Source organism: Sorex araneus, chromosome 3 (assembly GCF_027595985.1).
Source record: "Sorex araneus isolate mSorAra2 chromosome 3, mSorAra2.pri, whole genome shotgun sequence".
Classification (NCBI taxonomy): domain Eukaryota; kingdom Metazoa; phylum Chordata; class Mammalia; order Eulipotyphla; family Soricidae; genus Sorex; species Sorex araneus.
Window position 1 is genome coordinate 34690829 of NC_073304.1, and position 15119 is coordinate 34705947.

The window sequence follows — 15119 nt, forward strand, 5'->3', positions numbered from 1 at the left end:
ACTATGGATCTATTGAGCAAGGTTTAACAGCAATATATGACTTAGCGCTGTATCACACCCGAAAGAGCAGGATTAATTCTTTTAACAGATGATGGAGCTAGCTCAGAGTAACTGTGATTTATCTAGGAGAACACTAGTTCTTGATTTCAGCTGTCTTTTATTCTTGGTTCTTAAGAAATATTTAGTAAAATAAACAAAAAACCAAAATGCCTGCCAACTGGAAAAAAAATTAATCTTATTTACTATGATAAAAATAAACCACATTAAAACTACATACATTTAAAAGAATACCTAATAATAGCCCCTTTGGGTAAATAAAAATTATAACTAGTGTAGAATACTCCCTATATTGACACTAGATGAGCTTTACATGGTTAATAAGAGGGTCATCTGTGAAGCATTTCAGGTAAGTGTCAACATCATTCATACACAGAATACTTTGCATCATGACTATTTTCATTCTCACCCAATTTAAACCGAGTCTAAATTATAGGAATATAATGTCTCTCTTATTTTTATGTTTATTATTTAAGATTTAAAAACATCTTTTTATGCAAAAGGATCTAGTTGCAAAAAAAAACAAAAGAAATTGAAAGCTTACTATCTCCCAACATAATTAACCTGTGGTTTTTCACACTGAATAGAGATTACTCTTTTTTTAGAGGATCAAATTCCAGAGATTCCTGGCCTAGGAGTATAGGCCTAATGGCTCAGTGCTAGAGATGGTGCTCAGGGGTATAAAGGATTGCAATGGTACTGCTGGGAAAAGGAATGTGGTACAGGGGATATAGTACAGGTACTAAGGATCATTTAAACTACCTCCATGGCCTCTAGAGTTTCAAATGTGTGTGTGTGTGTGTGTGTGTGTGTGTTTGTGTATTAAAATGGCAAAGTCCAGGTCCATAAAGACACAGATGAAATTGTGAAGTTTATCATGAACATATGAAAAGTCTTTAACTATATTAGTGTTGTAGGGATCAAATATAAATTCATTTAATTTTTTTCAGTTTGCAAGTCCTTTCCCATCGTGTTTATTATTTTTACTATTTCATAAATTTCATGATATTTATCAAAAGTCATTGGCTTTCTTTGTATAAAGAACAAACAAATGTTCTTATTGATTTATAGTCTTGTGGAATTACAGGAATTTAGCTTTATTCATCTATATATTTGAGATGTTATCACCTCCACAATAAACTTTTAAAAAAATCTCTATTATATGTAAGACATAAAGAAATACAGTAAGGGAATAACAAATGGCAAAAGTCCTCAAAACTCAAGATTGTTTTTATAGAACTGAGTTTGCCTAGGAGGCGGGGACGGGCGGGGGGGGTGGTCTTTGTGACACTAAGTGGACACAATGGTGATGGATGTGGTGTTGAAATGATACAGGCATGAAAAGTATAATTAACAGTACTGTAACTTGGAGAACCTCAATAAAAATGCAAGCCTTAAATTTATTTTTTTGGTGAGGGCCACACCCAGCTATCCTCAAGACTTCCTCCTGGCTCTACACTCAGAGATCACTCCTGGTGGTGCTCAAGGAATTGTATGGGTGACAGGATCAAACCCAGTTCAGCCATATGCAAGGCAAGCAAAGCGCCTGCCCTGCTGTTCTACCTCTCCAGATCTAAAGCAATGATATTTTTAGAAATGCAATTCAATGGGATAATAAATATATCAGAAAAGAAATATGCCAGCAAATGCCTACTGGAGGAAAAAAAAATATCAGTATATTCTGTAAGGCTTTAAACCTGCTCACACAGAGTACTACAATTTGACATTATTAGATAGTTCCATGAAGATAAAACTACTTTAAATCTAAGATGGACAGTAGTAGAATTCTTAAAATACTAAAACTGGCAGTTTATGCTTTTATGTCATAGTAGTCAAGGCAGAGTCTATTTTTTATAAAGTTGTTAATAATAATTCATTACATTTAATATTCAAACACCAGACCTACCAACATTGCACCTCCCACCACCGTATTTAGAAAGTTTCCATCCCAAATCTCAAATCGTGACCCCCAAAGCTTGGTATGTCAGTGGTGTAGAGTATGAGGTCCACTCTAGGAATTCTAAAATTAAGAATAAGATTCATTCATGAGTGAGGCCTATGTTGCTCTCTTCTGGGAGTTCTATTTCTGAGTCTTTGAATCATGGTCATTGATGAGATTATATGGCACCAGGGGCAGTTTGTGGGTGTTGACTGCCAAGCTACTGGTAAACTTGAGAGATGGGAGAAGGATGCCCAGTTCCGCTCCAAGCAAGGTTGGAGATTTCAATCATGGGTGCCGTATACCTGGGTTTTTCTGCAGGTTCCCTCATGCGTGAGGCTCATCTGAGTTTGTGGAGAGCAGCCCTGAGTATGGTGGCTGTTGAATTCTGGAAGTTTACTACTGTTGGGACTCTGTTGGGATGGGGAAGGAAACTCAACCCTCCTCCCTCTGAGTTGCCCCAGTGAAGACAGCCTGGTGCAGGGTCTGGACACTCTATAACTATGGCATATAAATATGTTTACTGTATTTGATTCACTGGAATTTCATTGAGGATCTTTGGATCTATGTTCTGGTCTGAAATGTTCTTTTTAGTAGTTTCTGTCAGCTTTTGGTATCAATGTGACACTACTCTTATAAAAACAGTTTGGGAGGGTTTCTGCTGTTTCTATTCTGTGGAAAAGCTTGAGAAAGATGAGTATAGGTCCTCTTTGAAGATTTGGAAGAACTCACTTGTGAACCAATCCATCTGTCTCCTGATCTTTATTTTGAGAAAGGTTCCTGTCCTTGAGGGTAATAGGAATATTTAGGTTTTCTGCTTCCTCAGAAGTCTTGGGAGGATGTGGGATTCAAGACATTTATTTATTTCTTCCAGATTTTCCAATTTAGTGGCATAAAATTGCTCATCATAATCTCTTTAGGGTCTGTATTTCTGAGGTCTCTGATGCAATTTTCATTCTTGACTCAATTTAGGACTGGAGCGATAGCACAGGGGGTAGGGCATTTGCCTTGCACGTGGCTGACCTAGGTTCAATTCCTCCGTCCCTCTCAGAGAACCTGGCAAGCTACCGAGAGTATCCCACCCACACAGCAAAGCTTGGCAAGCTACCCGTGGCATATTCGATATGCCAAAAACAGTAACAGTAAGTCTCAAACTGGAGACATTACTGGTGCCCACTCGAGCAAATTGATGAACAACAGGACGACAGTGCTACAGTGATTCAATTTATTCAATTAACAATTTTCTTTTTTCCTTTGAGTCTAGCTAGGGACTGTCACTATAGTTGGCTCCTTTTTAAAAAATCAACTCTTCACTGATATTTTGTTGCTTAACGAAATTGTAGAATACCAATTCTCTCTTAGTTTTATTTGTTCTCTCTGTCCTTAGAATGCTATCGCTAAGGCTTTTGCCATTTTAATTATGATGTGTGTCAGCCATTTTCTGTTTGGACTGATTCTGTCTGGGACTCTTTGGATTTTCTATATGTGATGTAAAGCTGATCCTGGGTGGCTCCTCCCTTGCAGGGTCTAAGAGCAGGAAGCTGGGACAATCTGGAGCTGTTCTAGGCTAAAGCCAAGAACAGTGTTAGAGGAGCTGTCACGATTATTTCTAATTATTTCTAAGATTCAAAATTATTTCTAATCTCAAAATCATTCCTAAGTTTAAAATCACACACACACACACACACACACACACACACACACACAGAGAAAAATAATACTACACAGAAGCAATGTAAGGTGAGGGTAAGCAAAATAGAATTAAGTTTCACTGTATCAGACATCTTTTCCAATAATAGATTCTTCTGCCAAAACAAATTTTATATTTTTAAGTTGAAAACTATTTTTGCTAATAACTGCAGCTTTTTTATAGGTATGTAAATTAAAAAATTAATAATGAACAATTCTGTGTTAGTACATATTAAATTTAACATAAAAGGATAAATCCTACAAGTATAAAATTTAGTAAGGTTAGAGAATTAAGAAAATTTTATAGAAAAATATGAATAGACTATGAAAGTACAAAAGTATGTTTTAACATCTAAAGGAATATAGGCTTTATGTTAGCAAATATATTATAGATAATGCTTAAATATCTATGTTATTAAGCAAAAGATTGTAATAAAAATCTCTATACAAGCAACAAAATGGTCTGAGTAGACATAAAACATTCAACATAAATGAAACATTTTTCATTACTAAAAAAGTATGGAGTCCCTTAGCAAGGTAGGAATAAACAGTTTCCTAATCTTGTGTAGGACAAACATAAGCACAATGGGTGAATGCCATACTCAGTGGCAAAGTTTGATAAGTTGTCTTGTCTTTTAAGGAAGGTTCTTCCTGTTTCTTATAAAACTGGTTCCAAGGCTATGGATGAGTTCCCTAAGCTCTTGCCTGTCCATGAAGCTCTCCGTATTGTTCCATCAAATCTGAATGATGACGTAGCTGCATAGGGATTCCTGGTGAAGTGTTTATTTCATTAGATTTGTTTGTTTTTAATTATATCCCACATTCAATTTAATAGGTATGCTATGAATTTTGTTGGCTTTTCTTTATATACAAATTCCTTTTTTGATCCTGCTGCTTTCAATATTCTGTCTCTCATACTTGGCTTTTGTCACTTGATTATAATGCATCTTGGAGTTTTTTTTTTTTATTTGGGTGTATTTTCAGTGGGACCCTGCAAGGCCATTTAGATCTCAGTGCCTACAATTCTCAACTATCGGAAATTCTTAGCTATGATTTTTCTAGTGGTTCTTCATCAAATGTGTCTTCTGGTTCTTCAGAAACACTGATTATTCTTATATCGCTCTTCCTGACCTCATCCTATAGTTTTCTGATGTGCTACTCCTTTCCATTCAAATCTTCTCCCCATCTTCTGTATTTTTTTTCCAGAGACTCCCTGCATCTCATCTTGGAGCTTCTTTATCATTTTTTCAGATGTCATTATTCTGCTGCTCAGACCCGCAATTGTGGTTTTTATATCACCAAATATTACTTCTGTCATTTTTAAAAGTAGTATTCTCATTTCTACTCTTTTTTTTTAATTGAATCACTGTGAGATACAGTTACAAAGCTGTTCATGATCAGGCTTCAGTCAGAATATTCCAATACCCATGCCTCCATCAGTGTACATTTCCCACCACCGATGTCCCCAGTTTCCCTCCCACAACACCACCCCCCCCCCGCCCCATCCTTATGCTACTTTCATGGCAGGCACTTTCTTTTTCTTTTTTTAATTTGTTTTTATTTTATAAGTTAGTTTACAATATTTAATTACATTTAATACTAAAACACCATCCCACCACCATTACACCTTCTTACCACCAAATTCAGAATGTTTCCATCCCAAGCCCCAACCCGTCCCAAAACAAACCAAAAGAATATACTTTGTATTGTCTGTTATGAAGAATTGCTGAATATGCTTACAAAAATGTGTTCATATAGGAAACAGTGTGAAGATTGTTCTATTTTGGCAGAAGCCTTTAAGACATTCCATAGGATATCACTAACATGTTGTTAAAGTTTGGGTCATGTATGCTTTGGTATATCACTGTATCACTGTCATCCCATTGCTCGAGCAGGCACCAGTAACGTCTCCATTGTGAGACTTGTTACTGTTTTTGGCATATCAAATATGTCACAGGTGGCTTGCCAGGCTCTGCCGTGCAGGCGAGATACTCTTGGTACATATATATCTGAAAATATGTATATATGCATATATGCATATATATTTCCCTCTATGATTTGTTGCCTACTGTCTGAACCCCATCAAATATGGTGTGGTAATTATGAAGAATGGGTAGGGAGTGTCTTATGATGTGTCACGGCCAAGTGGTTCAGGAATATGTTCACTCATATGTGAGGCTCGGCCAGAGCATGTGGGGAGCAGCCTTGAGCTTGGTGGCAGTTGGGTTGTGGAGGTGGCAGTTGGGTTGTGGAGGTCAACTGCCATGGCTGGGTCCCTCGGGGCAAGGAGGGCTCCTACCCACTCTCTCTGGAGCACCCCAAGTCGAAACAGTTGGCAGGCACTTTTTTCTTTCTCTTTCTCTCTCCTTTTGGGCATTATGGTTTGCAATATAGATACTGAGAGGTGACCATGTTTGTTCCTTTACCTACTTTCAGCATACAGTTCTTATACTACTTTTGCTACCACTTCTCTGAATTCATGAAATATCCTCAACACAATATCACTAAAGTCACCTTCTGAGATTTTACAATACTAGGTGATACCAGTAGAGCCTTCTGTGTGGTTATGAAATTTTCACTCACAGAGCTTGGTGAGGTTCTATGTGTCTTTCTCATTTTTTTGTTGTGAAACACAATGACTTTGTAATTAGCCCAACTAGGAATATTCCCTTACAAAAGATGAAGAAGAATGTTCTGCTTAATAGTGACTAAATGATGAGTAGAATAAAGATGACTTCTATACCCATGATTGTTAGGAAGAATGATCTACTTACTACTTAAAAATAAGGCTGGATTCCATTGAAGAAAATAATATAAAATTGTGTTCCAAGAGACTAAAGGACTGAAGTTATCTACATTTCAGTTTAGTAGTCATCAATTAAGTTGCATTTCAAAGGAATTAAGAGATTTCCTTCCTTCTTCTGTGTCTATGTAAATGTATGTGTAGGGCATAAAAAAAAAAAAGAAAGAAAACTAGACTTGAAAGAAAAGAGAAAAGCAATATGGATGCCTGTCACCACTGAACAACTTTCTCAGTATAGCTCCTGGGAGACAGAGCAACTCTTTGAGTAAATCCCTCCAAGAGAACTGCTCCATTAAAAAGCTTTTCCTCTGTAAATGATCAATCACACCTACATTCAGTTAACCTCCTCAGATTGTCTATATAGGCTATTCAACTCTGGAATTAAATGGGCCATTTTGACCATCTACCAAGAGTCCCCTGTTTCTTTGTTACTTTGCTGGAGAGGCCTAGGAGGAGGCTCTTTGCCACAAAATGCATCAGGCACCTGAACTCACACTCCACATACTATTCAAATTCCTTCCTTAAATCAAAAGAATGTCTCTTAGTTCAGTAGAGAAAAGTCATCAGCATAATTAGCCCTACATACCGTTCATTAATTAGATTTATATTTGTAGTCAGTCTCAGCAAAGCTTCTTTATAAATTACTATTGATAATGAAAAGATGAAAATCAGGGATTAAGACTGAGACTGCTACTTTGCTCTCAAAAATTTCAACGCATTTAACAAAGAAATCAATCTTGCTGCTTTACCAAATTTCTTCTCAAAGATTTCAATCTACTTAAATAAAAAAATCAACCTTCCTGTCTTCAGTCTGAAATTTACTAACTGCTATATTTTTTATTCTCTTTTTGGTTTTTAGGCCATACTTGGCAATGCTTAGGGACAGCTCCTGTGTTCTTGGGGTACCAGGTAGTTCTGGGCCATGAATCAAAACTTGATCTTCAGCATGCAAAGCACGTACATCAGCCCTCTGAGCTAACTCTCCCCAATCTCAGTAATTGCTGTTTTTTTTAAACAAACTCCAATAAATATTTCATAAACCGATATCTAGCAACATAAAGATGACAAAAACCAAAGCAACAGTGATTAAGTTACATATGTCTCTAAGCAACCTAAAAGGGTGATAAATGATGAAATTTCCATTATTTCAAATGCTGAAGGAAAGATCTATTTGGTTATAACTTTAGGCACTGAACCTACATAATCATACCTACATAAATAATAGTACTGTTGTAGCACTGTCGTCCCACTGTTCATCGATTTGCTCGAGCAAGCATCAGTAACGTCTCCATTGTGAAACTTATTGTTACTGTTTTTGGCATATCGAATATGTAACGGGTAGCTTGTCAGGCTCTGCTGTGCAGGCAGGATACTCTCAGTAGCTTGCCAGGTTCTCCGAGAGGGATGAAGGAATCAAACCTGGGTTGACCACGTGCAAGGCAAACGCCCTACCCTCTGTGCTATCACTCCAGCCATAAATAATAAAACCTAAATTAATCATTCTGAATTTCTAATGCCCCTATATTTCAGAGAGTCTAGGGCTAATTTATAATCAATGTTATAAAAACAATAGGTAAATCTGACTGTATTACTAAGATGCATGATCAATATGCAATCATAAGAATGAAATCAAAAATTGAAAGTCTAGTGATAAAGCTTAAATCAATATAGTAAATATATGCTACTCTGTATTATACTTTAATATATATTCTTAAAAATAGAAATAAAAAAATATTACTGATCAGTTCAGTCAGGAAAACATAATTCCAGATTCAGGTATAAGATTCTGGCCTCAAGTATTCATTCTGAGTATTATTTGAATGTAAAGAACAATGGGACTTACATTTTAGAATAGAAACATGATGAACAGCAAAGGAAAAGTCCCTCACCATGATGAACAGCAAAGGAAAAGTCTTTACTGGTAGTCACCACTATCCCAGAGAGAAAATGTGACTATCCCTACTCCCGGCCCCAGAAACACTGATCATCTCTATCAAGAGGTGAATTCAAACAAAGAAATAGTGGTAATATAGAGCCTTTGTTCTCAAAAAACGAGCCATATCTGTGTCACTTAAGCAGTTTTAAAAAATTTAAATACTCAGGGCAGGAGCAATAATAACAAAAAAATCTAGCAATTGCCAAGGGTTGGGAGAAGTGCTAACTACAAAAAAAAGGGACATAAGGACACTTTTTGAGGAACAGCAATATTCTTAGGTATAGACTACGATGGTAGTTACAAGAATGTGAGCTGTTTAAAATGTACAAAATTATAAAATATATAGCTGATTTGTATATAAATTCAGCCACAATAAAGTTGACTAAGAAAGCAAAAACTAGGATCACTGCTTTTCTTAGAACAAAATTTTAAGAAACCTCTTCTTGAGATAAAAGCTCGCAATTTTACTGCTATAATATCTTTCTCAACTGAAAATGTTAAGGTGATTAAGAAAAAGGCAAATAAGAAAACTGATAGACTTCTAACTTACTTCTCAGAGAAATAAGTATATAGGTCAGACTACTTATACACTATATTTTGGGTATGTGTAAAATAATGTGTGCTATATAGAAATCACCATAGGAAAATAAAATTTTCATTTCATTTTAATTCTTGCACTTAAAGATCTCAAAAATAATTAGTAAGATTGCATATTCAATATATATGTATATGTATATAAGCCAATTCTATCTATTTGTTCTTTCATCAGTTCTAAAGTTGATTCTCTAATGTTTGGTTCTGTTTTGCTCATTAGTTGTATCACTGCATTCTTATCTAGTTGCCTGGGGTTAAATTACTACCCTCTGAAGCCAAGTTCATTATAATTTATGCTTAAGAAAGCAAAAAAGTGATGTGGGTACTTTACTTTCTATTTGTTTTCAGTGGAAACATCATTATTTGCAACGTCACTGTCAGTTTAAATATATTTTGAAAGGAATTTACTTTAAAAATAAAAGAGCAACACTGACCTACATCAACTTTAATGAGTCCAATTTCTTTCATGTGTTTATGTTTATCTTTTCATTTGTATATACTGTCACAAAAATACATACAAATTATATGCACAAATTATTGTTAAATAATTCTTTTAATTTAAAACAAAATCTAAATGCTCAATATTAACTCAAACTTTAAAGTAAGTTAATAGTATTTTTTCAATACAATATAATCTACCCAATTCAATCATCTTCATATATACATTTTCTTGAAAACTATAATAAAAGCACACACAAGCACACATCTGCAATTGAAAAATACTGATATCCAGATATAATCAATAGGAAAAAGAGGTATTTAGGACAGAATTACTATGCATGTTGTCTAATGGTCTAAGTATGATTTGATTGGAAACAAGGTTAAAAATTTCAAAGGGACTGCCCTAGGATATAGTCTAATAATTCAATGACCCTTAAAATTCATGCGTTTATTTCTGTAGATTCATTAGTGCTCAAACTATTTTAATATACTGATAGATTTTATTTGTAATTTTACTTAAAACAGCACAACAATTTTTTAAAAAATTTAATATTACTGATGATATTAATATATAAGAATCTCTGGTTGTAATTCTCTTTCTTTTCATAACTGTAGGTCATGGTAAGGTAATATATCATTGTTATAATTTTCTTTTATTGTTCACAGATGAGACAGTAATTGTCATAAGAGTCCTATTGGGAATAAACTTATAAATATAACAGGTCAAAAAACAGGTTTTCCTGTACTTATGATGATTCTCAGTTATATTTTTGTTATGTACAGATATACTAATACTAAAATGTTTCTTGTACATAGAAGATAAACTGCCTAATTTAAAAAATGTATAAATAGAAGAAACAAATTTTACTAGAAAAATTTCAGCTGCTTCTTACTAGCATTTAATTGGAAAAGCAATTAAGAGAAAGCTCCTTTTTATCAAAAATCTGTTAACCTTTAATTGAAAATTTTTTGGAAAGTGCTATTTTATGCCCAAAAGTACAGAGAGAATATGTGGGAAATTGTCTGCCATAGATGCAGGGGAAGGGTTGGAAAGTGGGGATATACTGGGGTCATTGGTGGTGGAGAATGTGCACTGGTGGAGGGATGGGTGTTCCATCATTGTACGACTGCAACTCAAACATGAAAGCTTTGTAACTGTATCTCTCGGTGATTTAATTAAAAAAAAGTGCTAATAAAGTTTTTGATGCCAGCATCAATAGGCATTCCAGTGTACTGTAAAATTACCACTTCAAATATTAATTATGCATAAAGGAAACTTATATATTTCAAAATTTTGTTAACCGATATCATTACTTTTAAACCGTGAAGGTTTCTAGGAATACATTTTAAATATTTCCAATGATATATTTGATTTGATAAATTAAATCTGACAATTAATGCACTTTGAGACCTTGGGTACTGTTCTTGTTGTTAAATATCATAGCGCTCATTTATCATTCAACTGGGAAATAAAAAGACTCAGTTTCTCATTCTTAGATCATAATCATCACAAAAACCCAAGTGAAATGTAAAAGAAAAGAAGTACCTTTCATGATGTCCCAAATCTGACAGAAATTCATCTGCATGTCTTTGGAGTTCATTTCCTTCTAAGTTTTTTAATTTCTTCAATTCACTTTGTAAAAAAAACCAGAGCTCTTTAGCTCCATTTTCAATCCTCCGCCTTAGGATTTCATGATCCTTCCCCAGACCTGCACTCGAAGAAAATATGGTATCAAAATTTTCAGCATTTGATGAAAGGAAAATTCTAATTTGTTTGTGCTTCTATAGATATATTGAAGAGAAAAAACACTGGACCAACCATTTCCAGTTTGTTTCTTATAATTTTCAATCTGTTCTTTGGCCTTCACAAGCTGTTCTTCTAAAGCACGAACTCTTCCTGAAGCCGGCCCCTGATCAATGGGGCCTTCTGGTATTCTGTAGTTTGGAGAAGCAAAAAACATTTAGTTTATAAATTACATAGCGAAATGTATGATTGCTTTCCTAAAACATTTATTGGCAACTCCAGAAGTCTCTGATTCATATAGCATATTAGCAGTAATAGATGAAAATTTCTCTTCAAAGGTATAGAAAAAGTGTAAACACTGGATGAAATAGAATAAACAGAAAAAAAATCTAGTTCACAGGTCTAAAATTTTGTAGGAAGTAAGTAATCTCTGGTTCTGTCTTCTAATAGACACATTAAAAATATATCATTTTTTTGACATTCGGGCATCCAGCGCAGCATCCGACAGCGATGCACTGGGACTGCGAGCTGGGCTACAACTCTGTGCTGCCGGGGGTGGATTTTTTTCTCCCCACCCTGCCTTCCTGCATGGGAAGTGGCGGCCTGGCGGCACCCATGTGGCAGGCGCCATCTTCTGTGACTCCAAACCCACAGGTATTCGGTTTTTACTTTTGGGGCTCCCAGGAACTCATGGGAAGGGGGCGTAACCGGCACGCCCTCGGCCCAGATAAATCCGGAGCCGCTGAGCGCGAATTGGACCCTCTGCGCCTAAAGACTTTGAATTCAGAGACTTCTTACAGCAATGCACTGGAACTGTGAGTTGGGCTATGTAATTTCTGGCAGAATTTTCCCTGGACTTTATACAGAAATCCAAAACCGACTTAACATTTATAATTGTCAGCAATGTGAAACGGTTCCTTTTGAACAGGTCTGACTTGGGGGGGAAACTCCAAATAATAACAGTAATTTTTTTTTGAAATATTGAAGGTTTTTAATGTAGCAGCCACCTCTCTGGACTGTGAACTAAGTAAAAGCCCCACGCTGGCCGATGTGGCGTGGCGTACACCATACTATGAGGCGCGGGAAGGGGGATGAGGGGGAAAAAGAAAAAAAAAAAAGGGAAAAGGAAAAAGAAAAAAAGAGAGAGAGAGAGAGAGTTATGTACTTGTAGCAGTGGGGCTACATATCTCTTCATTTCCAGCAATGAAAAACTAATTATCAAATGTAGTAGGTCTGTCTCTCTTGGTTGGAAACTCCAACAACTATAGTGAGTTTTGTGTTGAATTATGGAATGTAATCAAGGTAAAGAAAAAATGAAGTGAAATTCATTAGTTATTCAGTAGGGGGTAGGGGGTGGGGGCGGGGGGTATACTGGGGTTTCTGGTGGTGGAATATGGGCACTGGTGAAGGGATGGGTGTTTGAATATTGTATAACTGACATATAAACCTGAGAACTTTGTAACTTTCCACATGGTGATTTAGTAAAAAGTTTAAAAAAATAAATAAATAAATTTCTACCTCTAAAAAAAAATATATATATCATTTTTAGTGTTGAGTTTAGTGTTGAGAATAACAACTGATATTGAGAGGGTTAAGAAAAAGGCTTACAGAAAATAAGGAAAGCCAATATATGAGTGTGAGTCTCTGTTCAAATATCAAATACAGATTATTTCTAAATTAATTGCAATATCAGGCTATACTCCTTGTCAATCCCTTGTTCCATTGACAAACATATGACCTTAGATTACTAAACACTGGTTTTACAGAGAAGGAAAATTAAGAATAATAGATAAACTTTATCAAGGAAAAACTGAAGACTGATGTCATATTTCATTCTATCAGTAATCAGAAATATAAACTAAGACCTAAGAGAGTATCGCATGAGTCAGACCAGGTTAGATCTCTGGTACCCCTGATCCCACAAGGAATTAACCCTGAGCATCAGCAGGTGTGGCCCAAAAACCAAAACCAAAAGCTAAAAGCAAAACCCAAAAATCACTTTACAATATAAAATGTTGAAACAGCATAATTACCCCAGGATCACTTAATTATATTACAAACCTTCCTGTAAAACATGTTTCTAAACTTTACTTGTTCCTCATGTTTTCTTTTTACATGGTTTTTGCCGGCATTATTTTTTTTTGGCCTGCATTTTTATTTTACATTTTATTTTAGTCACCATCTTTAACTGGTGACTAAAATATATATTTTATATTTATATTCATTATATTAATATATATAATGTATATATAAATATATACATACCTTGCTGAGAGCCCGGCAAGCTACCAAGAGTATCCTGCCCACACAGCAGAGCCTGGCAAGCTACCGGTGGCGTATTCGATATGCCAAAAACAATAACAATAGGTTTCATTCCCCTGACCCTGAAAGAGCCTCCAATCATTGGGAAAGACGAATAAAGGCGGCTACTAAAATCTCAGGGCTGAGTGTAATAGAGATGTTACTGTTGCCCACTCGAGTAAATTGATGAACAACAGGATTACAGTGATACAAAGATTTTAGTCACCATAGTTTACAATTTAACAATACTATCACCCATAGGGTTTTATGAAAATAATATTCCATCTCCACCTTATGCCTGCTTCCGCTCACCATTGTCTCAGAGTTCTCTCTCTCCTACTGCACCTGACTCCCACCATCCTGACTCCACTCTCCACATCACTCTGTCCTGTAAGTGACATATAGATTCTGTTACTTTTAGCCACTTGCTGCTTCCTTACTCTGTGGGATTTTATGCTTTTTAAAATAAAGTTCCAAGAACTTGTCAACGAAATTGTGAGGACTTTATTTCAAGTTACACACTATCATTTTTCTACTTTCTAATAGAGGAACAAATATGACATAAAATCAAAGTGGAAAATCTTCATGTATTTAAAGACAATCAATGGCTGCTTTTGAAATGGAGCTGCCAAAAAAACAAAACAAACAAAACAAAAAAACCCAAAAAACAAACAACTGTACACCAGGCTGAAATGCACACAGTTGTGGAAAAGTCTTCACAATTAATCCTTTGGCTAATAAGCAACTGGAAACTTCTAAAGAGCTAAGACATGTGATCTCGAAGCAAAGACCTTTCAATTATTTCCAATTAAAAAATTATTGAGCTTGGCAAGCTCACTGAGGTTTCTTGAGAGTTCAAGATGGCACTCTGTCTAACGTTCATTGATTTAAAGACGACCTTTGATTCTGTTGAGACTGCAGCAGTCATCGAAGCCCTAGTCAAACAGAGTATTCAAACTCAGTACATCAGGATCCTCCGTGAGCTGTATTACAGATTCACCACCAGGATCTCACCATTCTACAAGGAAGTGATCATCATTGTAAAGAAAGAGGTTCAGCAGGGCGATACCATTTCACCGAAACTCTTCAGTGCCACCCTCGAGAACATCATGCGATGACTGGAATGGGAAGGAACAGGAGTGAAGATACAAAGTCGGCAACTACACCACCTCCGCTTCAACAATGACTTTGTACTAATAACACCAAACATTAGCCAAGTGGCATGAATGTTGACTGACTTCGACCGTGAGTGTGAAAAGGTAGGACTGCAGCTGAATCTCACAAAAGACAGTGTTCATGAGAAACAGACTAGTTGCAATTTCTCTCAAAGGAACAAACATCTCCGAATACAGCAGTTATGTGTACACAGGTCGAGAACTCAATACGATGAATGACCTGGCACCTGAGCTGCACAGGAGGAACAGAGTGGCATGAAACGCCTCCAAGAGCATCAAAGTTGTTAAGAGCACGAAGATGGCTCCAGGCACATCTTTTAGACTCCACCATTCTTCCTGCACTAACATATGCCTCAGAGGCCTGGGACATACGGAAACAGGATGAGAACGCTATTTGGGTCACCCAAAGAGGAATCGAAAGAGCTATGCTTGAAGTATCA

At 35.9% G+C, this 15119-nt stretch overlaps 1 protein-coding gene across 4 annotated transcripts in view; it reads right to left on the minus strand.

Moving 5' to 3' along the window:
• FUT8 (fucosyltransferase 8) overlaps positions 1-15119 on the minus strand; it is a 280643-nt gene that overhangs the window by 124696 nt on the left and 140828 nt on the right. For all 4 annotated transcript variants that reach the window (XM_055132354.1, XM_055132353.1, XM_004612349.2 and 1 more), the window contains 2 exons: positions 11279-11394; positions 11006-11168 (listed from right to left, as the gene is read on the minus strand). In XM_055132354.1, coding sequence (XP_054988329.1) covers positions 11006-11168; positions 11279-11394 — 279 coding nt within the window. The remainder of the gene's footprint in view (positions 1-11005; positions 11169-11278; positions 11395-15119) is intronic.